The sequence below is a fragment of the Lontra canadensis genome, unplaced genomic scaffold, assembly GCF_010015895.1.
Source record: "Lontra canadensis isolate GAN:19392208 unplaced genomic scaffold, GSC_riverotter_1.0 scaffold42, whole genome shotgun sequence".
Lineage (NCBI taxonomy): Eukaryota > Metazoa > Chordata > Mammalia > Carnivora > Mustelidae > Lontra > Lontra canadensis.
This window is the reverse complement of record NW_022631036.1, coordinates 15781454-15805703: the sequence shown is the minus strand read 5'-3', so window position 1 is coordinate 15805703 and position 24250 is coordinate 15781454. Positions and strand designations below refer to the sequence as shown.

Below are 24250 nucleotides of genomic sequence, written 5' to 3'. Positions count from 1 at the left end.
CTGATGTTCTGGTATTTAAGATTCATATTTCCTTCCTTTTTGAAAATCAGTCATCTTTGTTTATCTCCAGAATTTTTCTTCCTTCTCTAGAGATAATCAGTAATGGTTGCATGATAATATATGTGAATTTCTTGGTGTCTTAGGTGAAATTTCATGCTTAGAAAAATGAACTAATTTGGAGTAATTATTTTTTTTCAGTCACTTCCCTTGTCTTTTTCTTTTCTTTTCTTTTCTTTTCTTTTCTTTTCTTTTCTTTTCTTTTCTTTTCTCATTCAGTCCTTTGTCCAGCATTTCCAACTTGAATATAACTTTGAACATTTAGTTTTGTTGTCCATAACTTAGAAATTATAATAGTCACTGACCTGAATATATGAAGAGCAGAGATTAAAGGATGCCAGACTCAGGGGCTCTCACCATAGACAAGCACCGGAGACATCCATGGAAGGAAACAAATGATGTTTACCAAGAAACAGCTGGCATATTTAGAGACATTATTCAGTATTCATTAGGCCCAAACTCTAGTCTTTGGAAAGAATGGAAAAATGGGCATATATCTAACAGTACTATAGATTTGGGGGAACTTCAGAGCAGCACTCAAAAAACAAAGAGTATATTCAGAAAAAGCAACAAAAAATTCAAAATAACAATTACCTGAGGGAGAACTCACAAGAAACATGAGCAGTATGGGCACACCACCCAGATCTGCTGATGGAGCTTGCTGTCTCCCTAATTTCTGTAGATCATCTGGCACCCTCAGTCCAAGCTATGACCACTCTGTCAGCCATAAAATAACTTATTTTGGACACTGCCAAATCCCTAGCATTTACTTTCTTTTCTCCATTTTAGACTCTCAAGTTCTTTTCCCAGGCTGAGGTTCTAATTCTTTGGCCTCCTTACTCGCAGGTAGAATGTAACCAGCAGTTCTGACCTGTAAGAGAAGGGGGTAAGAAACAAAAAGGTCATGGGGATAGGAAAAGAAATATTTACCTCCTTCTGGGCATTAACTTTCCTGATATTATTGTGGTGAGACTGCACCACTTTTGTATTCATACTTTCGTAAGTGCATCTCTACCTGTTATTTGTTTGTTTGTTTTTCTTTAGTTGCTTCTCTCCTTTTTTCTTCATTGGAATCAGTAATATTACAGTTTTGCTTTTAAAGCCTTACCTTCCACTTGCCTTAAATTACACTCCCTTTTAGGATTTCTAGCTTGGGATTACCCCACCCTGTGTCTGAACACTTTGAAATGTACTCTTTTAGGGTGTAGGGTCCTCCCATGAAAAGGTTTCCTTCCTTTGCTGTTACAGAATCCAAACCGGTGAGGACCATCACTTCTTTTAAAGCTCTTGTCACTCCTACATCATCTACGCTTTCCTCCTCCTTGTTCTTTATAGTCCTGAATAGCAGTTCTCTTTGTTGTTTCCTCTACTTTCTGAGAAATGAAATTGTCATGATATCAATTTATCAGGTGTTCTACTTTTACCAGAATGAAACCTCTCACCCATGCTGGGAGAGGTGACATTTCCCGTTACTACTATATATCGTGTCTCTATCTGTTTTGTAATCTGTATTAGGAAAGCATCACTGTTCATTGACCACAGCAGCATCATTAGAGTAGAACATACCTTTCCAGTGTCATGAGTCTCAGTGACACTTGCCTCCTTGTGTTAATCTTCTAGGTTTTCCTTTTCTTATTATCTGTGTTCTAGAGATTGTTATTAGGAATAAGGCCATTAGCTTTGCTCTCCCTCTACTTGATTTTTCACTGATTAATTATTGGAAGTCTCTACTAGATTCTTCTTTAGGTAGCATACCAGCACCTCTGTGTGGAAGCTTGTCTTGATTTTACATGATCTTACTGAGACTTCAGACCCCACCCTATCATCAGCTTTAACGTGTACTGTCATATGTCTAATAAGGGAAGTGATATACATCTTCTTATATCCTCTCTCTATATATCCCTCCTGCCCTCCCCTGTGTGTGTATGTGTGTGTTTGTTTGTCTGTATGTCTGTGTGTGTGTATCCCCTTAAGTTTCTTTAGAGGCATGGCAGATTTGAAGGCAGTGCACTTAAGAACCCTGAACAAGAGATATGCTATTTCCTGGATAGCCGTCTTTTAACTAAAATTACAGAAACAGAGTTAGAAATCACAGGGGAGAAAATGAAGGACAGACAAAGTCAAAGCAGGGCTCTTCAAAATTAGAACACCTTTCTTCAGGTTACACCTAGTTCATCATAATATGTACATCTGGAGACCTTCTCAATCATGGGGGCCAAACTTTTTAAGTCAGCTGAACAGCTGAAATATAGAGGACAGATTTTATTTAGCATACATTCATATAGCACTTACTCTGGGATACAGTTCCAGAGTGTTTTATAAATGATAAATGAATCTACTAAATTAATCATTTAATCCTCATAACAGATAAATCCTCCTACCTAAAATTAGTTCCCATTTTTCAGAGGAGGAAACTGAAGCTTAGAGAGTCAAGTGACATCCCTAAGGTCACTAAATTAGTAAGCGAGAGCTAGAATTTGAATTCAAGAAGTCTGGCTTGAGCGAATGCTCTAAACACTCATACATAATTTCAATCTCTTCAGTTTATTTTCTTTCTGAAGTTCCAATGGAGAAAAATGTTACAGCCTATATGAGAAAATACCTAATGAGCATGAAACATTATTAATACAACAAAACAACAACTTTAATTAAGAACTTCATCAGATTTGTACTACCTTGACCTTCATAGTTACAACTTTCCCAAAAGCTGCCTAATTATAATAATGTTCCCTCTCTGTTAATTATTGTCTCTTTCGTTCTCCCCTCATTTCCCAACTTTCAAATTACATGGTTAGTATCTGGCTTTTGTTTGTCTATCTTTGACCACATGCTCCTTTTTGGGTGGTTGTGTATGTTGTGGGATTGTGGGAAGTTTCTTGATTGTGTCCAGAGTTAGACTAATGATGGCCTTTTATCTCTTTCTCTTTTAGCTTAATTATAATTTGCCTGTTAATTATTTCTTTCTGTCCATGTTCACATCTAATCTTCATATTGGTTTTACTAGTATCAGAAATTAATTCTTTCCATGTGTCTGCATGGATTCTGTGTTCTTTTCTGAATATATCGCTCTTAATTGCTTTAAAGGAAACTCTGCTGTAGTTAATTTCGTATGGTATGACCTACCACATACATAAACTTATTAGGAACTTTGAATAAATCTGTGGAGGGCTTGAATACTTGAATACCTTGGTAGGGCATTTTTCTACTGTAGTGGAAGGGAGCCCCAAGAAACTAAATCAGTAAACATAAGGCTAAGGATTCTAATGCCTGCCTGCCTTCCCAACATTTGGTATGTTTTAAAATTTGTTATGGTTCCGTTTTTGGTAGTTGTGACATCTCCGTGGCAATAGTACAGTCTGTCTAATCTATAAATTAATGATTAAAAAAGAGCTTTGGAAGTTTTAGCTCCTTGGGGCGCCTGAATGACACAGTCAGTTGAGTGTCTGTCTTCAGTTCAGGTCGTGATGCCAGGGTCCTGGGATTGAACCCCACATCGGGGCTCTCTGCTCAGCAGGGAGTCTGCTTCTCCCTCTCCCTCTGCCCTTCTCCCCTGCTCGTGTTCACATGGTGTCTCTCTCTCTCTCTCTCATAAATAAAAATTTTTTTAAAAAAAGCTTGTAAAATCACAATCTCTCTCTCTCTCGCTCATAAATAAAATCTTTTAAAAAAAGAAAAAAGAGCTTGTAAAATCACATGCCCCTAGCCTGATCAAAGCTCTGACAAGTTACAAAATTGTCACTAGGCTGCTGGTGACTTAAAGACATTAATTTTTACTCATAAAAACATGAGCTTAACTATGTGTATTTTATTGTAGTTGCCATAGATCCTAGCTTCCCTTGTCCAAGAAATATTTTTTTAAAGATTGTATTTATTTATTAGAGAGAAAGAGAGGGAGAGAGCATGAGTGGGGTTGGTGAAGAGGGAGAGGGAGAAGCAGACTCCCTGCTGAGCAGAAAGTCCAGTGCAACATGGGGCTCCATGTGGGGCTTGATCCCAGAACTCTGAGATCATCACCTGAGCTGAAGGCAGATGCTTAACCAATTGAGTCTCCCAGGCACACCATACCAAGAAATATTTAATGAAAACCCTTCTGTAGTAGATCTTTGTGCCATGATGTTTTTCAAAAGAATTACTTGCTTCACTGTGAGCCACGTAAACTTTCAAATGTAAACATGTATTATTCATGAAATCTTTATTGCCTTCCTTTCCAGTGCCCGGCACAGGGCGAGACATTGTGGAAGATGCAGAGATGAACGAGATGCCATTCTCTCCTTGTCAAGGACTTTATGATCTTGCAAATCTTGTAAATACTCAAATTGTTAATCTGTAGAATATTTATAGGGGCCCTAAGAAGTATTTAAGAAAAAAGCTAAAAAAAATTCCTAGGCTAAGGAAAACTACTCCTAGGTAAGGAGGAATCAAAGAATACTTTATGGATAGACATCACCATTTAATTGGTTCTTTATTTTTTGGTTAGATTTTGGTAACTAGAGTTGAGGGTGTGGGAAAGAAGAAGGGCTGATTCAGATAGCATTGCTCAAATAGCACCAAGTAGCAAAGTAGTACTTCGGAGTACGGGAAGTACTAAATATCACCTTTTCTCGTATTTTCAAATCTCCTATTTTCAAATTTTCCTGTTTTCATGTCACAGGGTGCCTAGTTTGGGCTCAGGTCATGATCTCATAGGTCCTGAGATGGAGCCCTACATTTAGCTCGCCCTCAGCGGGGAGTTGGTCTCAAGATTCTCTCCCTCTGCCCTCCCGCCACTCACATGGGGGTGTACTCTCTCATACCTACTCTCTAAAATAAATAAACAAATCTTTAAAAAATTTAAGAATTAAAAAAAAAAAACCCATGCTATATCCTTCATAGGATGAGATTTGAAAAGAAAGATGAAATTTAACACACAGTTGGCAATAGTTGGTTAAACAGCCCAGAAAAATTTTCACTGGTCTTAATGTTATTCGTTATCTTCAATTATCTCCAAAATCAAATTTCTTCTTTTTAATTCTAAAATACAGCTTTAATGGATTCCATTTATTTATCTTAAAAGCTGTATTGTGACAGTACAACATATTGGTATAATATTCTCTTGGGAGCAGGAAGATCACCTCTGTTTTGGGATAACTCCATTCAGGCTTTTCCAGCTTACACCTATAAATCTGAGTCAGTCTGTTCATTTTTGATGTTCTTCCTCCTTTTCCATCCTGTCCGTCTCTAGGTTAACCCACAGATCAGCAGAGAGGAATCCCACCAAAATTAAGAGACTCTTTTCACTTCAAAAAAGGGACTCTTGGGGCGCCTGGGTGGCTCAGTGGGTTAAAGCCTCTGCCTTCGGCTTAGGTCGTGATCCCAGGGTCCTGGGATCGAGCCCCGCATCGGGCTCTCTGCTCAGCAGGGAGCCTTCTTCCTCCTCTCTCTCTTCCTGCTTCTCTGTGATCTCTGTCTGTCAAATAAATAAATAAAATCTTAAAAAAAAAAAAAAAAGGGGGACTCTCTTTACTTTTCCTTGGAAAGTCCCAGTGTGTATCTTACAGCAAAATGAAGAAAAAAAAAAAAAAGAATTTGGGCATATTTAAAATATTTCTAAAATTCTGGTTCAAAATTATAAACTATTTCTTTTTCTTCATTATTAAGAGTATATAATATAGACTTTGAAGACTTAAAATCATAAGCTCTAGCTTTACAATATTTTTAAAAGATAATAAGCAGCCCATTAAGTATTATTACCTTTCAAAATATGTGATAAAGAGATAACGTACCATGTAACTTTGATAAATGCATGTATTTAAAGGGCATGACATTTAAATACATTAGCATGTAGTGTGCCAGGCTTTTCATTTCAGTTATTCCCCCCCTAAAAAATACCATGATTCCTACACATATTGTAGATGGCAATACTTATATGGAAAATGGAAGTTTGAGAATGATTAGCAGATAGAGTCTCAAATGAGTAAGGTTTAGTTGAAATGTTCTTAGTTAATTTTTCTCATTCACTGGATTTTTTAAAAAATATTCATAAACTTTCTTTCTCACTCATGATGTTTCCATTCAGTTTTATTTCACCATCACCTGACCTCCTTCCCCACCTCACCTTTGTTTCAGAAATCACGTGTTATACAACCATTTTCTCGGTAGATGGCAGTGATTGGAAACCAAGTGATTATGCACATAGGATCCTGTGTAAAGTTCTGTAGATGTATTTTTCTTCCAAGCAGGTTGAGTGCCAGAGGGCCCTGCTATAAATTCTGACAGGGACAGGGAAAACACTGCCATGTATGTTTCAAAGACACCATCATTGTACCTCTACAGTTCCAGGGTTGATCAAATCTGTCTTTGCATGGAGGGAAGTAGCTCATTTATAAATATGCAAAGCTCTCTTATTCTCCCCAAACATTGGGAATTTTGCTGTGGGATTCACTCAGTAAATAAATGTTTACTAATAACATACTAATATTTACTAATGACATACTAATATTTTACTAAATCAATAATTAAATGCTGTTACTTGCTAGGCCCTGGGCTGGGTAAGCACCTTACCTTATATACATAAAAGAGAATTTTTAAAGTCCCAATAAAAGAGTCCCAAGCATAATAAAGGGTGGTAGTTCTAACAATAGGAGCATGTAAAAGATAAAGTATGACACGGAACAGGAATCAATGGCTGTCGCAGGTATTACAAAACATTCATAACATACTTTCTAAGCCTGCTGGCCTCAGACTCCTTCACGATATAGCACTTCAGGAAGCTGCTTTTGTTCTATCAACGCAACAACAGCAACAACATGCAAGAAGAAGCCTATTCCCCTATCCTTGTAGGATACTGGGCATCGTGGGAGAAGCCCTTAAGAGTCTACCTAGAAGTAGTATACGTTATGCCACCAATTGTGCAAAGAAGGGGAAAGAAAACACATACACACTTGCTTGTTCATGTCTCTTGAGAAGGCGCCCCAAGAGGCGGAGAGTGTTGTTGGCCACTGGGGAGAGGAGCTAGGTGGCTGGAGGATAGGGTGGGAGGGACACTTTTCAGTAAATACCCTTTGGTTTCTTTTGAATTTGGAACCATTTGGATTTATTACCCATACAAAAATAAAGCTTTATTGACTTGGTACATCACATTGCCACATGAAGAGAATACATACCAGTTGTCCTTTATCTGGTAGGTTCTATAACTTACAAACTCCTAAATGTACAGTAGATAGGAGACAAGTATTGCTAAGGATCACATAAGTTTCTGTAACATTTTTTGTTTTGGTTACAGGGAACTTCCCACTCTATTTTTCACAGCTCTCTACTGGTATATCCTGATAAACATCAGGTGGCCATGAGTAGGAGTGGTTCCTCCCAGAGAAGCCAACTATAGATTTGTTTACACAACGAAGAGCTGTATGTTCTTGTTTTGTTTGGTTTCTGTTGTTTTAATGGAATTTATAGATGGTGTGTGCCAAAACCCATGGCAGAAAACAGATTGTGAACAGAAAAAATATGGGTCAGTAAGTACTTTTGTATTGCTCAGAATTTAGAGCAACTTTAGCAGATTTCCTTGGTGAGAAGAATTGTTTGTGCTGTGTCATCAGAGGACTCGTAGTAGGAGGTAGAGAGGCATCAGTGCTCTTCAAATAAATTTTTGTAGCTGAAATTTTTAATGCTCTGAATGTGTAAAGCAATTCCACAGCATGGAGTCTGGGTGGTTCAGTGGGTGGAGCATCTGACTCTTGGTTTCCACTCAGGTCACAATCTCAGGGCCATGAGATCTAGCCCCACATCAGGCTCCGTGCTCAGCGGGTAGTCTGCTTGAAATTCTTTTGCCCCCTCTCCCTTTCCCTCTATCCCACTCCCATGTGCACGTGCTCTCTCTCTAAAAATAAATAAATCTTAAAAAAAAAAAAAAGAATGCTACAGAAACAGCTATAGCCCATGTCCTTAGAAATTCTATATGTATATTTATGGGATCATGTAAAAGCGATGTTGAGGGTTTGTGGTTTTTTTTTTTTTTAAAGATTTTATTTATTTGACAGAGAGATCACAAGTAGACAGGCAGGCAGAGAGAGAGGGAGGGAAGCAGGCTCCCTGCTGAGCAGAGAGCCCGACGCGGGACTCGATCCCAGGACCCCGAGATCATGACCTGAGCCGAAGGCAGCAGCTTAACCCACTGAGCCACTCAGGCGCCCGAGGGTTTGGGTTTTAAGGAAACAGAACTTTAGGTCTAGTTGAAACCTGATAAATAGAACAGAATGAAAATCAAGTATACACAAGGAATAAAATGTTACATATTTTGTGTACATCATATATGCTAAAGTTCAGGATATGGTCAGTAGACATTAATTGGTTAATTTTTATGAACTCTGTTTCTATTACTTGGATAATAAAAATAGCTAACACTGTGGTAGCATATAACAATTTAGAAATCACTTCCACATTGTTTCTATTACTTGATTGTGTGTTCAAGAATTTATTTGGGGGGTTCATTTTATAATGAAAATCCTCTTTTCTTTGAACTTCTACCTCCCTGTGTGGGAATGGACATATAGATACTTTTGCTAGAAAAAAAGTAGTTGAGTGAACTTTTCTTGATATACTTAGCCTGTTAACTAAGAAGAAAATTTCCCATCTATGCTAACATGGTCTTTCTACCCTTCTTTATTATATAACTTTTGTTTGATTCTTAATAAGTCCATGCCAGAGCAAAATAAAACTTGACAAGACAGTTCAAAACTGGTTCTGTCCTTTCATCTTTGTCCTCCTTTGTGACAGGCAGGAATTACATTCCAAGGTTCTGGATTTTTTACTTGGTCAGTTTCTTCCAGTTGTAAGAAATCCTGCTCTAACCTATACTTCCCCTCTGCTCTCAAATTTCCATTTTCCCTTTTTCTTTCATTCATAAGGGCATTCATAGCGCAGCACATTTTAATTGATGATCCACCAGGCCCTGTTCTTTGTGCCAGGGATACTGTGAATGAAGCAGAAAAACTCCCTGCCCTCTTGGAGCTCTAATTGTTTTTTGTTTGTTTGTTTGTTTGTTTTTTAAAATTTATTTATTTATTTATTTGCCAGACAGAGATCACAAGGAGGCAGAAAGGCAGGCAGAGAGAGAGAGGGAAGCAGGCTCCCTGCTGAGCAGAGAGCCCGATGCGGGACTCGATCCCAGGACCCTGAGATCATGACCTGAGCTGAAGGCAGCGGCTTAACCCACTGAGCCACCCAGGCACCCTCTAATTGTTTTTAATACATCCCTGCCATCAGGGCTGCTGCTACGCCTCAGTCCACAGGGTGTCTCTCATATTTTAGTCTGTGAATGTTATGCTGCAGTTGTGCAGTGCACAGCCAGCTCAACTCCACATGGTGGCCTTGTCTACTAAGCTTAATTCAGATGTTTGTCAAAATTAATTTCCTGTAACAAAGTCGGTTGCCATGTCCCGTCATTGCAGAGAGCAAACCTTTCCTTTAAGGAAAGCGTGCAGTCATCTCCAGGGGGTGGAAGATTTTGTGGAGAAACCAACCTGTGTCTTTCTTAGATTACCTGTGTCAAGCTGCTCTAAAATTCACTTACAGCTTCCTTCTTCACCTTCTGTAGTAATTGGAGGATTTTTTTTCTCTCCCTTTAAGGAGTTCTCTATTTTCTTTCTTCCTTTTCTTCCTTCCTTCCTTCCTTTCTCCCTCCCTCCTTCTTTCTTTCCTTCCTTCCTTTCCTCCCCCTTCCTCCCTCCCTTCCTCTTTCCTTCCTTCTTTCTTTCCTCCCTCCCTTCCTCTTTCCTTCCTTCTTTCTTTCCTCCCTCCCTTCCTCTTTCCTTCCTTCTTTCCTTTCTTACTTTTCTCCCTCCCTCCCTCCCTTTTTCCTCCCTTCCCTCGCTCCTCCCCTTCCTCCACTCCTTCCTTCCCTCCCTTCGCCTCTCTCTCTCTCTTCCTCCATCCTCCTTCCCTCCCATCCTTCCCTTCCTCCCTCCCTTTCTCCCTTCCCTCTTCCTCCCCTCCTCCCTTCCTCCCTTCCTTTTTGTACAGCAAAACATGAGAAGTTTTTCCTAGTTTTCTTTTCCCTTTCAATCATCATAGCATCTTTTTTTCTTTCTTTCTTTGTTTCTTTCTTTTCTTTTCTTTTCTTTTCTTTTCTTTTCTTTTCTTTTCTTTTCTTTTCTTTTCTTTTCTTTTCTTTCTTTTTCTATGCAGTGATTCTTCCACCTTGATTTGTGGTCAGTAAATGTGCAATTGTTAAGAAGTCTATGTACTGTCCTTTGAAGACAACATTGCATTTCTTGTATTTACTAGAGAGCTTTGGAAAAAAGAATAGCATTGGATTCCATTATACTATTATCTTGCCTTGTGACTCTGCACAGTTCTAAATTCTTTGAAACTTAGGTTTTCCTTGTAATCAACATATGAAGATGAAAATACTTACTGATAATTTCACGCACATGTCCCACCCACCTGAAATAACTTTGAATTTATCTTTTTTTTTTTTTTTTTAAGATTGTATTTATTTGAGAGAGAGAGCACGAGTGAGAGAGCACAAGCAGGGGAACCAGCAGAGGGAGAGGGAGAGCAGATTTCTCACTGAGCAGGGAGCCTGATGCAAGGCTGGATCTTAGGATCCTGAGCTCATGACCAGAGCTGAAGGCAGCCCCTTACCTGACTGAGCCACCTGGACGCCCCATGAGATAACTTTGAATTTATCTAAGAAAACTATCATGTCAAGATTCATTGTTAGAATGAAATGTGTGTTTGAAGAGAGTAATTCTTTGTGCATGTAGGGTTGGAAAAATTGAGAAGTATGTTTGTTTGCACATCTATTATAGTTAGAATCAGATGGAAAGGTTTAGAGATTGTGCCATTAAGGAATGTTTCCTACACACAAATTCCCTAGCTCTGTGCTTCACATTCATTAACAGGCCCAAAGATGCTTGAATTCAAATCTGCTTTAGAAACTAATTTTCCTAAATATTTTGTTTCCTAGATCTTTGCTGAAATGAACAAAAGTATTAGGCATCAGCTCCATCAAAACTTTCTTCCATGAGGTGGCTCATTTGTCCTGTGACCTTTTCCATGTCCAGCCCCCTACAGCTTCTATCCCTGTTGCAAATTGCATCCTTTAAAGGCCAATGAGGGTTCTCTACCTCAAATAATTTGGGGGCATATGCTAATTATATGTAAGACATGAGGGCTCCCCTGGGCTCACTTCCCTCTTGGCACTTAACTTGCTTCATCCTTTTTAGACTTCAGACAAGGTTAACTCTCTCAAATCCTTTTCCTCTTTCAATTATTGTTCCCTATTTTTAGTACTTCATAACTTGATGCCTTAACCTGAGGCAGCTTACCATCATCGTCACTGCTTAATTGAAATGATGCTCTTCAGTGTTACCTGTGACTATTGTGGGGAAATGTGAGCTGCTGTTTGTTGAGAATGTTCTGTAGAGCAAGTGGGAGGTGCCCATGTGAGGCATTTTATATGCAGCGTTTCATTTAATTTTCATAACGTTTTCACAGATAGTGGTATTTCTTCCCTAAGGATAAGGAAACTCCGGCTCAGAAAGGGTTAAGTAATTTGTCTCATAGCTAGTAGGTGGTAAAGTCACAGGATTAGACACAGTTCCTTTCAAAATCCATGTTCATTCTTCTGTAACAGATTATTTATCCCCTCTTTCTTGAAATACTACTCTGGGCTCTTTGTGTCATGCTCTTTTGATTCTTTTTGATTCTTTGCAACATTTAAGGGGGAAGAGGAGCTCAAAATAAGAGATGACAAGGAATGGTTGGAGTACAAGGAGAAGGATAAGAGTATGGACTCATAGAACTCACGGTTTCAGGAAGAAAAAAATGGAGTACCAAATAGAGGAGAAAAGGTCTGAATGTTTACATTTCCCCTTGAAATTCACATGTTGCAGTCTAACCTGGCATGTGATATTATTTGGAGATGGGGTCTTTGGGAGGTGATTATGTTATGAAGGCAGATCCCCCCTGGATAGGACTGTATCCTTATAAAAGAGGCCAGAGGGATGTCCCTTGCCCTTCTGCCATGTGAGGACACAGTGAAAAGATGGCTATCTATGAACACAGAGTCAGGCCCTCACCAGACATGGAATCTCCAGTGACATGAACTTGACTTCCCAGCATCCAGAAATGTGGGAAAAAAATGCTTGCTATTCATAAGTTACCCAGTTATGGTAGTTTTGCTATAGCAGCTCAAACAGACTAATACAAGGACTGAAATATGTTCACTGGAATCAATAATTAGGAAATGACTGATGGCCTCAGTGGGATCAGCTTTAATGCAGTGATAGGAGTTAAGCCATCCCTTAAGGGGTTAAGGAGTAAATGGATAGCAAGAAAGAAATTGTATACTAGTCTTTTGAGAAGTTTAGATGAGGAGAGAAGCTAGAGCCAGCTAGCTCTCTATGAGTTACTGGTTACAGCAATGGCAATCCAGGAGCACCTATGTGGTTCAGTCAGTTAAGCGTCTGACTCTTGATTTTGGCTCAGGTCATGATCCCAGGGTCCTGGGATGGAGCCCCCATCAGGCTCCCTGCTAAGCAGGGATCCTGCTTCTCCCTCTCCCTCTGTCTGCCACTCCCCTTGCTTGTGCTCTCTCTCTATATATATATCAGATAAATAAATGAAGTCTCTAAAAAAATAGACCGATCAGGAGACCTAATGGCATTTTGAACTAAAGTGACGACAGTGGAACTAAGAAGAAATAGGTGTGCTTAAATCAAGGAATTAAAGGATCTTTGAAACTATATGTTCACTGTATTTTCCTGAAAACTTAATTCTCTTAACATCTTAATCTTTGAGGGTCTGTGAAACCTGTGTATCAGTGTACCACATTTTTGTGCTTTCATACCCTATCAATAAGAATATGTGGTCTTTTAAAGCTTACTGAGTCCTTTCATAGATATTATCTGATTTTATCCTTACATATGTTTTTGGAGTAAGTTTTACATACGGGGAAACCGGCTCGGAAGCTAAGTGACTTGCCCAGAAATTAACAGCTCTCTAGTACTACACTGAATCCACATCCCGTGCTTTTTTCAGAGACGTTCCGCTTCCCTGAAAACAAATGATATTTTTTCAAAGCGAATGATCACATTCTCAGCATTTGAATGCCAGCTTGGCAGCATATCATGAGTTGGTTAGATCAGGCGTGATGAAGAACAAGAATAGACGATCTGATTCATGTGTACCCCTGCCAAGTTCACAAGTGAAGCCCTAACCACCAATGTTTAGGTTTAGATGAAGTCATGGGGGTGGGGGGTCCTCATGGTGTGATTAGTGTGCTTATAAGAAAGGAAGAGATGAGAGTTCTCTCTCTCTGCCATGCCAAGGGCACAGTGGAAAGGCAGCTGTCTGCCAGACAGGGACAAAGCTGTTACCAGAACCTGAGCACACTGTCACCCTGATCTCAGACTTTCTGGCCTCCAGAACTGTGCGAAATAAGTTTCTGTTGTTTAAGCCACCCAGTCTATGATCTTTTGTTATGGCAGCCCAAGCTAAGACAGTTCATAAAATTATTTTGTTCTGATAACTCCCAATTGCAGTATTTTCCAGAATTAGATGCCTGCCTGGTCTGCATCTTACAAGCAGGATTCTTGTTCCTTTCACCAGGTGATGGATACTAGGCACAATATTTATTCTGCGTTTCATACATTACCTAATAGCAGTAAGTGAATGAAGCCATACCGTTGGCATGTCAACTCAGTGGCCTGTCACATTGAAACAAGTTTCCCTTTCATTGTCCTGCCTTGTCTAACTATGGATAACTAAGGGCCGGTGCGCCTAGGTGGCTCAGTGGGTTAAAGCCTCTGCCTTTGGCTCAGGTCATGATCCCAGGGTCCTGGGATCTAGCCACACATGGGGCTCTCTGCTCAGTGGGGAGCCTGCTTCCTCCTTTCTCTCTCTCAGCCTGTTTCTCTGCCTACTTGTGATCTTTGTCTGTCAAATAAATAAATCTTTAAAAGAAAGAAAGAAAACCAAGGGCCTTCTGCTCTGTTCTCTATTAAAAAAAAAAATTAGAAAATTTTTTGAAACAAGAGTGCTTAAGAGAAATGTGGTACCAACTGGCATAGAGTTGGTGGTTTATAAATCATTTCACTGTCACCAGTGTTACTGCTCAGACTATTTCCTACCATTCTGTACACACATGGTCTAATTTTATCATCCTTTAGAAATACTGTGGCTACTACTTCCTGGCTAGTGGTCAACTTTTAAACCGTTCTTTTCTTTGTTTTAAAACCTACACAGGTGAGTTTTCTCAGTTTACCTGTTTCTGTTTTGGAAAATTATGCCTTTGAAAACAGATTGTTTTGTTTGTTTGTTTATTCCCATTCATAGATACCTTTGTGTGTGTGATCATAGTCATTCCTAAGGCAACCAATTGTGTTTTGAGACAACAAATCTTAAGGAGAGCTGTGATGCCACCTACCTTAAGAAGTTCCGTTTTTCTGATGTTGTATTCCTAGGCATATGCAGATATTAGAGGAAAAAACAAAATTTAGTTCAAGTAAACATCTTTGAATTAGTATGTAGAATCAGACTGGATCCCTTCACTTTTTGTCTCTTTAGAATATTTGAAGGCCTTAGTAATTTTCTGACTATTAGGTTATTCTTTTTTATTCATTTTTTATGACTATTAGTTATTCTTAAAAATTAATATCTTCACCTACAGTATGAACATAATTTTGATGATATCTGAAAGTCCCGCTTCTAGGCTAGGTGTACATTTTACAAAGTAGGGTATGGTACTGTGGAAAGTATATGTTTTACATTAGATTTGAAAAATCAGGAACATTTCAAAAAATCCCTTGCTATCTTCAAAAATATTGAAAATGATTGCACTTTTTTATGGCTCTACTGTTAATGCAAGAAATTATTAGTTTGGAGATGGAATTGTACAGCCTCACATACTTGGGTTTTTTTATTTTTATCTTTTTGGTTTGTTTTTTGACATGTGTCAGTGTGAAGGTATTTCATCGATTGAAAACAAAGGAACACTTTGACCTCCCATGCCTTATCCTTCTTTTTGTCAAACCCCGTCTCCCTCAAAGGAATCTTTAGAAAAGATTTGGCATCAAAGAGATCTGGATCAGAATTCTGGTCTGTCATGTACTAGCGAGGTCACCATGGGCACATCACTTCATTGCTAAGTTAACACCCTAAAACCAAACATTCTATCTCTCCTGCTTCTCCTCTTTCAGACCTATTCTTCTTTCTGTATCCTCTATTTGGTTTGCCAATACCACCCTCCAGCCAGTTGCCCAAGCCAGCAATTCCAGGGTTTTTTTACCTTTGTGTTCTCTACTCAGTTAACAGATCCTGCCAATATGGCTTCCTAAATTAATCCCTCCAGTCCTGCACTAAGATGATAGCCACCAGCCAGTGAAGCTGTTAAGCGCTTATACTATGACTAACCAAATTGAGAAGTGCTAGAAGTGTGAAATACATACCCAATTTTGAAGACTCTGTATAAAAAAGGGATAGAAACTGTTTTGTTAACAATATTTATATTTCATATTGAAATAATATTTTCGATATAGTGGGTTAAGGAAAAAAATGTATTATTAATCTTTATTTCATGTGTTCCTTTTTGATTTTTTATGTCACTGCCAAACTTATTTGTGGGTCAGGTTCTTTTTTTTTTTTTTTTTTTTAAGATTTTTATTTTTTTTTTATTTTTTTATTTTTTTTTTTTTTTCCATTTAAGACAGGGAATACTTTATTCAAACCCATCAGAGAAATGGGACAGCTTGGGTCTGTAACAAAGCGTTGTGTTTTAAAGCACAGGTCAGTAATTGTATATGAGAGTATACACTGCTACATACAAATTAACTGATCAGAGCACAACTTTTCAATATTCAAAACAGAATAAGCTTCCCTGTAAAAGCAGCACCTTTGTGACATTTTTAACTTTAGTATTCCTCTCCTTCTTCTTCACCCTCACCTTCAACAGAATCTACACCAACCTCCTCATAATCCTTCTCAAGGGCAGCCATGTCCTCACGAGCCTCAGAAAACTCTCCTTCCTCCATGCCCTCCCCCACATACCAGTGAACAAAGGCACGCTTGGCATACATCAGGTCAAACTTGTGGTCCAGGCGAGCCCAGGCCTCAGCGATGGCTGTGGTGTTGCTCAGCATGCACACAGCTCGCTGGACTTTGGCCAGGTCTCCACCGGGCACCACAGTGGGAGGCTGGTAATTAATGCCCACTTTGAAGCCAGTGGGGCACCAGTCCACAAACTGGATGGTACGCTTGGTCTTGATGGTGGCAATGGCGGCATTGACATCTTTGGGAACCACATCGCCACGGTACAACAGGCAGCAAGCCATGTATTTACCATGGCGAGGGTCACATTTCACCATCTGGTTGGCTGGCTCAAAGCACGCATTGGTGATCTCTGCTACAGAAAGCTGTTCATGGTAGGCTTTCTCAGCAGAGATGACAGGGGCATAGGTGGCCAGAGGGAAGTGGATACGGGGATAGGGCACCAGGTTGGTCTGGAATTCTGTCAGATCAACGTTCAGGGCTCCATCAAATCTGAGGGAAGCGGTGATGGAGGACACAATCTGGCCTATCAACCTATTTAGATTAGTGTAGGTTGGGCGTTCGATATCGAGGTTTCTACGACAGATGTCATAGATGGCCTCGTTGTCTACCATGAAGGCACAATCAGAGTGCTCCAGGGTGGTGTGGGTAGTGAGGATGGAGTTGTAGGGCTCAACTACAGCTGTGGAAACCTGAGGGGCTGGGTAGATGGAGAACTCCAGCTTGGACTTTTTGCCATAATCGACAGAGAGACGTTCCATCAGCAGGGAGGTGAACCCGGAACCAGTTCCCCCTCCAAAGCTGTGGAAAACCAAGAAGCCCTGAAGACCTGTGCACTGGTCAGCCAGCTTCCGAATTCGGTCCAAGACAAGGTCAATGATCTCCTTGCCAATGGTGTAGTGCCCTCGGGCGTAGTTGTTGGCAGCATCTTCCTTGCCTGTGATGAGCTGCTCAGGGTGGAAGAGCTGGCGGTAGGTGCCCGTGCGAACTTCATCAATGACTGTGGGTTCCAGGTCTACAAACACGGCCCGGGGCACATGCTTGCCAGCGCCCGTCTCACTGAAGAAGGTGTTGAAGGAGTCGTCTCCTCCCCCGATGGTCTTGTCACTTGGCATCTGGCCATCGGGCTGAATGCCGTGCTCCAGGCAATAGAGCTCCCAGCAGGCATTGCCGATCTGGACACCAGCCTGGCCGACGTGGATGGAGATACACTCACGCATGGTTGCTGCTTTGCGTCTGCCGAGCAGATGGCGGAGAGGAAGAGGAGAGGAGATTTTTATTTATTTGACAGAGATCACAAGTAGCCAGAGAGGTAGGCAGGTCGGGGGTGGGGGTGGGAAACAGGATCGCCACTAAGCAGAGAGCCCAATGCAGGCCTTGATCCCAGGACCCTGAGACCATGACTTGATTAACCCACTGAGCCCCCCAGGTGCCCCTATAGGTCAGGTTCTATTTCACACGGGCAGTGCTGCTCTTGTCTACCTTGTCCTATCTTAGCAAGACTCTTTTCTTCTCTCACGGCTCCAAAGTCTAGTAACTGGCCTTCCCAACTTCTGAGGCTCAGTGAGAATGTTCTTTCTGAAGTGGACATCTGAATGTGTCACTGCTCTGCTCCTACCGCCCTTCAGAGGCTTGTCATCCCATAAACCCAGGTACTGTGCAGTGCAAATAAGCACTCTTGCTTATTTGATCTCTACGTACCTCTCAGCCTGTCTCTCACCCTCTCAGCCCCTCCTTCTCCCTACCCAGCACTGTACAACCCACCAGACCTAAAAATTCCTGTCTTGCCCTAAACATACCATGCTATTTCATACATATGTGCCTTTGGATTTCCAATTCTTTCATCTAGAATGCTGTCCCCTCCCTCTCCCCCATCTTTCTGGGGCATTGCATTTTACCTTTTAAAACTTTCAGAGGCCCCTCTTTTCTCCCTCCCTTGTAGAGATTCTACCAACACTTCGTATTTACTCCCACTGAGCTCTGAGCTCCTTGAGGGTGGGGCCATTGTCTTATTCACTCTGATGTCCATCTGTGCTTAGGACAGTACCTGGAGCAGAATAGTTACATTCCTTTTATAAGTTTCTGTATTCATTATATTGCATTAAAATCATATATATTACAGTGATTTGTTTACATGTCTGTCTCCCCTCTATGGAATGAACTCTTGGAAGAAAAGAGGTGAATCTTATTGATACATAAAGATCTAAATATCCCAGCACCTCAAATGGTGCCTGCCAGAGTGGATGCCATATTTGTTGAATTGAATTAAATTCAGGCAGAACCTACTGGAAATCTGCTGACTTTCAAATTGACCTTCAGGCTCAGTCATTCAGAGGATTACTGACTTGGAAGAACTCTAGGATCCTTTTTTATCTTTAGTTTTTGGGATTACTTTGGGTGCTATGGTTGCTGTTTGTCCCCTCAGTTTTATTGAGATAGAATTGACGTAAAATGTTGTATAAGTTTGAGGTGTACAGCACAATGATTTTATATATATATATATATTTCATATATACATAGTGAAATGATTACCACACTAAGTTTAGTTAACATATCCATCACCTCACATAGATATAATTTTTTCTTGTGATGAGAACTTTTAAGATCTATTCTCCTAGCAACTTGCAAATATATAGTCCAGTATTTTTAACTGTGGTTGCCATGCTGTACATCATATCCCAGAACCAACTTACCTGATATCTGCAAGTTTGTATCTTTTGACAGCCTTCATCCATGTCCCCCACCTTCTTTTTGCTGTTTTTTAACCTTTAAAAGTTTTTCATCCTTAATAAAGGTAGTATATATATCACTGGGGAAAAAGTCAAATATCAAATGATAGAAATTGAAGGTTCTCTCAGTCCTGTTCCCCAGAGGAAACCACTGATAAGTGTGTGTCTTTCAAGACTGTTTTCACGCATACACACGTAATTATTTTTCACAAAGATGCCATCATTAAACATATTACTCTAAAATTTGCATTTTTAAAAATATATGTATTTCCAAGTACAAAGTTTTGTAATTGTCTTTAAATAGTCAGATTGGGGTCATGTTCCATGTTATGACTCTGCTCCTGGGCTGAGCAGAGTGCTGTTCTTAGCTGACTTACTTTACAGTCCAGTGGTCACCTCACACTACTTGCACAGGAGAAAGAGCTCCTGATACCCAGGGTTTGGAATAGATGACCCTGCTGCAAGTAAAAAATATCTTTGGAGTCTTACTTGTTTCATCTTAAAAGTTAGTGTAGGAGTGCCTGGGTGACTTGGTTGGTTAAACGTCTGCCTTTGGCTCAGGTCATGATCCCGGGGTCTTGGGATCGAGTCCTGCTTTAGACTCCCTGCTCAGGTGGGAGTCTGCTTCTCCTTCTCCCCATCTGCCCTTCCCACTTCTCATGCTCATGCTCTCTCTCTCTAATAAATCAATAAAAAAAGTATTTAATAAAAACAGTGTAGATCTTGAATTTGTAAATATTAAAGCATCTCTGTTTGCAAATAAAAAACAAGGAGGTTCTCAGAAACAAAAGCTGAAGTAAAATTCTCAGTCCAGGAGGTTGTGCCTGCTTGTCCTCTGGCCTTCAGGGTACCCCAGTGTATTGCCAGGTCCTGCTTGGATATACCCTAGTGTGAGAAATACAGTGTTAGGCTTTCAAACAAAAGTACCTAGGGGTTTTCCACAACTTACCCAGGAAGGAGGGAGCAGTAGATGCTACTGGAAAAATTATAATCACAGTTAGCTATAGAATAAGGGGCAGGATTAGGAATGGAACGTACTGAAAAGACAGAAGTTAAAATCAAGAGGTACTTAATATGGACGCTACTGATTCAGAGAATGGTTAGGATTAATGTAGGTTTGAAACCTGGCTCTGCTTTTTACTGGCCTGTGACTGTGAGCTATTTTCTTAACCTTACTGAACCTCTGTTACCTCATTTGTAAAAAGGCATTAGGAGCAGGGTGGTAATAATGGTACCAGAATCATAGGACATCTGTGAGGATGAAATGATGATGTATACAAAGACATTTAAAGTGCTTCTGACCCATTAGAATTGCCCAGTAAATTATAGCTAACGGGAGAAAAGTAGAAGAGTCTTCTTTTTAGTTCACATGAATTTTTAATCTCTGTACTTGGAAAAAGAGCCTCAAAATAGCTCTTCTACCAAGAACCAACTCCATCCACCCATCTCTCTGCCTTGATAAGAGAGTAGTGAGCACAGTTGTCTCATTTTATATCTAATTCTTCCTCTCACAGCTCTCCCTCAAATCACATCCCCATTATTGCTTCCTGTCATTTCCAGTTTCTGTGCCCCCATTTCTGCTAAGAAAAGCAGAAGTGAGGGAAATGTGAGGGTTTGGGGATTTCTAAAAACTGTTCCTAAGTTCTCCTTGTTACATTATATTAAACTATAGTTATGTGAATATAATATTTTCTGGATCTTTTCTCTGGGAAACACAAAGGAATTTCCCCCATTAGTGTCACATTTTATCTTTTAGAGGACAGGAATTACTATATTGGGCACACATAATATGAGAGTTACGCAGTTATGAGAGTTCATTACATCAAAGAAATTCGCTGTTGTATTTTTTCACTCTGTGTCTTGCAAATGGGGAAACTTGGACTCTTGACTTGCCTCAAGGCCACAGGTAAATTGCTAAGCCTGAACTGTTAGTTGTTTTGTTCTTAACATTTTATTTATTTATTTATTCATTTGAGGGATCGCTTCTTGGCCTTTTGGCTAAGATCAGGTGTATTTATTTATTTGAGAGAGAGCACGTGCATTCGTGAGCAGGGAGGGGCAGAGGGGAAGAGAGAAAGAATCTGAAGCAGACTCCACACTGAGTCAGAGCCCGACATGGGGCTTGATCCCAGGACCACAAGATCATGACCAGAGCCAAAACCAAGAGTTGGACACTTAACCTATTGAGCCACCCAGGCACCCCCTGAACTGATATTAATTTAAACATATGAGGTTGCTCTTTTGTACCTCAAAAATGATAGAATATTGGGACCTTTGTCTGATTCATATTACAAAGCCTCTGGTGTGTATGTAACATGTCATAAAAGAACACTTAAATGTAAATGTATAGTGTACAGAGTAATAATAAAACTAATTCTCCTGTACCTACCGTTAAAATTAAAACACTCTCTATGTGCCCTAATTTATTTTTCTTCCTCCTGCTAACCTCTTCTTCCCCCATGCCCACAGCCTGAGTACAGTGTAATGTCCTTGCTTTTCTTTGTTTAGGTTTGAAAAACCTGAATGCAAGTTCAGCCCTAGGCATGTGAGGAAAGACAAGTATTGTCGCTGTTAGATGACAATTCCCCCCGCCCAGAGAAGGTGAACAGATTCTTCTCTGAGAGCTCCTAAGAGTCCCTTCTGGTGAGGTAAGGGCTTAGGGTTATGCATGAGTCTTAGGAAACAGAGGTTTTTACCACAGCGAAGACATCTTGCAGAGTTGTAGTTTGAATGAGTTGTACAACATTGGACAGAAATATGGTCAAACATTACAGGCTGCTGTTTACTGCCTCTAAACTCATGTGGCTTTCCTCCAGTTTTTAAGAGTAGATCAAAGTAAAATGTTTTTGCCTTTTCAGTAAAATGCCAGTCTTCACTGATCCAGGCAGCAAGGCAAGGAGTGGGAGTATAGTAACTCCAGACTTTGCTTAAGACAGCCAAGTACGAGCTCACACAGGCACTTGATTCTCCAGTGAAAATGCTAATGTCATGGCAGTGGGGATCATGGTGATGACTGTCCCTAGTGTGGGCATCTCTCAAGGCACTTTCTAATCCTGATCAATTGCCCTCTGATTCTTATACACAGCCCTTATCCTGGAATCTCTCCTCACCATCCTTCATGCATTTCCCATTCTCTCTCTCCTATTTCCTGCCTTCCTCTTTCATGGTTTAGTGTCTGGTGGAAAACATTCTTCAGGAGCTTCCTAAGGAAGGTGCGTGGGAGGTAAAATTTTGGAAGGCATCCATGTCTGAAAGTGTCTTTGTATTATTCTTATATATGCAAGAGTGGCTGAAAATAGATCTCTAGGTTAGAAACATTCTTTCAGAATTTTGAAGACAGTGCTTTGTTTGCAGTGTCAGAAATCTGAAAACTTTTTTTTTCTTACTGTTATTTGCATTTATTTTATGCAGAATTGACTCCCGGGCCATAATTTTTTGTTTCTTCTGGGATATCTTTGTCTTCTGTGCAGCCTCTTCTTCTGGCTTAGGGACGGTCTGCTCTTTCTCAGTAAGGAGCATCTCATTGTGGCAGGAGAACTCCTGTTGGGTTAATCTGACAATGAGCCCTGTAAGTTCTACGCTGCATCTTGGGGGCTTTGTTCACCTGGCTGTGCTCAGTGACCAGAGAATCTACATCTAAACCCTTAAGTTCAGTGTGACTCTGCATTTTTAAGCATGTGCAGTAAAAATTTCAGCACTCTTTGGGCTACCCACGCTTCATCCAGCCCCAAACTTTGGCCTGGGCACACCTACCAACTCCACCACTGTAGTGATGGAATGGTATGCATTGCTTCTGCAAAGTGACATCTTTCAGATACTTGGTGGCTTTTTAGATACACATACCCTTGATGGCTTGGGCAATCTTAAAGTGAACACGAAGATTTGAACCTTTTGGTTTGCATGATTTTGTAGGGCTTTCTGGGTCAAATGAGTAGTGAACCATTTTCAGAGATCACCTCAGGCTGCTTATGGAAAGGACAGAAATCTGAAGACATTTTGATGCCTGATCTTTTCTATATGGTCTGCTTTTTTCTTTCCAGAACCTTTTGGAATTGTCTTTTTGTCTCCAGTGTTCTAAGCTTTTACAGTAGCATGACTTGATATGGTCATTTGCCATTCATTGAGTTGAGTATACAATGTACTATTTAGTTCTTTAAAAAAAAAAGAAAATATCTTATTTTTTTGAGAGAAAGAGAGAGAGTGAGAGAGCACACAAGCAGGGGGGAAGGGCAGAGGAAAGGGAGAAGCAGATTCCCCACTTGAACAGGGAAGGGAGCCTGATGATACGGGGCTCAATCCCAGAACCCTGGGATCATGACCTGAGCCGAAGGCAGACACTTAACTCACGGAGCCACCCAGGAATCCCATGGACTATTTCATTCTAAAAACTCACTATCTTACTGTTTTAGGAAGTGTTCTTTGACTATTTCATTGATGAATCCTCTGTTTTCCCTGTTTGTTCCCTCCCTCCCTTCCTCCTTCCCTTCCTTACTCTCTCTTAATCAGATGTTAGATCTAGGCTGGTCCTCTAAATTTCTTATTTTTTATCTCTTTGCTCCTTTTCTGGGAAGTCTTTTCTTTTCTTTCTTTCTTTCTTTCTTTTTTTTTTTTTTTTAAGATTTTATTTATTTATTTGACAGAGATTACAAGTAGGCAGAGAGGCAGGCGGGGGAGGGGGGGTGGGGAAAGCAGGCTCCCTGCTGAGCAGAGCAGAATGTCCGAAAGGACCTGATCCCAGAATTCTGGGATCATGACCTGAGCTGAAGGCAGAGGCTTTAGCCCACTGAGCCACCCAGGCACCCCAAGAGAAGTCCTTTCCATATTCTTTTCCTACCCTTCTGTTGATTTTTTTTTTTTTTTAAATTCCTGGTAGCGGCCATGTTTTAATTCCTAAGAGCCCTTTATTTTCTTCCTTTAAAAAAAAAAAAAAAAAGCTTAATGAATGCATGGTCTCATAGGATTTTTTTAAAGATTTATTTTTAGAGAATGCATGCACACACACACATGCAGGGTGAGAGGCAGAGGGAAAGAATCTCAAGCAGAATCCCTGATTAATGGGGAGCCCCACTAGGGGCTCAAGCTCATGATCCTGAGATCAAGAGTCAGAGGCTCAAGCAACTGAGCCACTCAGGCCCCCCATTATCTCATAGAATTTTAATGATAGGTTTTTATGGGGTTTGGGCCTTCTCCCTTTGTATATAGGCTTTTGCTTATTTATTTTCCTAATTTGTTTTAGACTCTTCCATTTTACAGGCTCTCCACCCTGTGATGAATCTTTGCTATCTCCTTATGATTAAACATAATCTAAACATAACCCCTGATTAGAAGCTCTGTGTAGGTGGGGTTATTGACTGTTGACTTCACAGTAGGGTGATCTGGGTGGGCCATTTGTTGGGGAATTCCCAATTAGTATCTCTAGGGTTTTTTCCTTTGCC

The 24250-nt window shown here is 40.3% G+C and overlaps 2 protein-coding genes and 1 pseudogene across 2 annotated transcripts in view; 1 reads left to right on the top strand and 2 right to left on the bottom strand.

The window, feature by feature from the left end:
- The window catches only part of PRORP (protein only RNase P catalytic subunit), a 143968-nt gene that overhangs the window by 98702 nt on the left and 21016 nt on the right, over positions 1-24250 (top strand). The gene's annotated exons all lie outside the window — the stretch shown is intronic.
- Positions 15821-17338, bottom strand: LOC116875628 (tubulin alpha-1A chain). Its single transcript, XM_032871280.1, has one exon. It carries the CDS (start codon positions 17304-17306, stop codon positions 15951-15953), a length of 1356 nt encoding a protein of 451 aa, XP_032727171.1. The 5' UTR covers positions 17307-17338; the 3' UTR covers positions 15821-15950.
- LOC116875640 lies at positions 20337-22758 on the bottom strand (annotated as a pseudogene).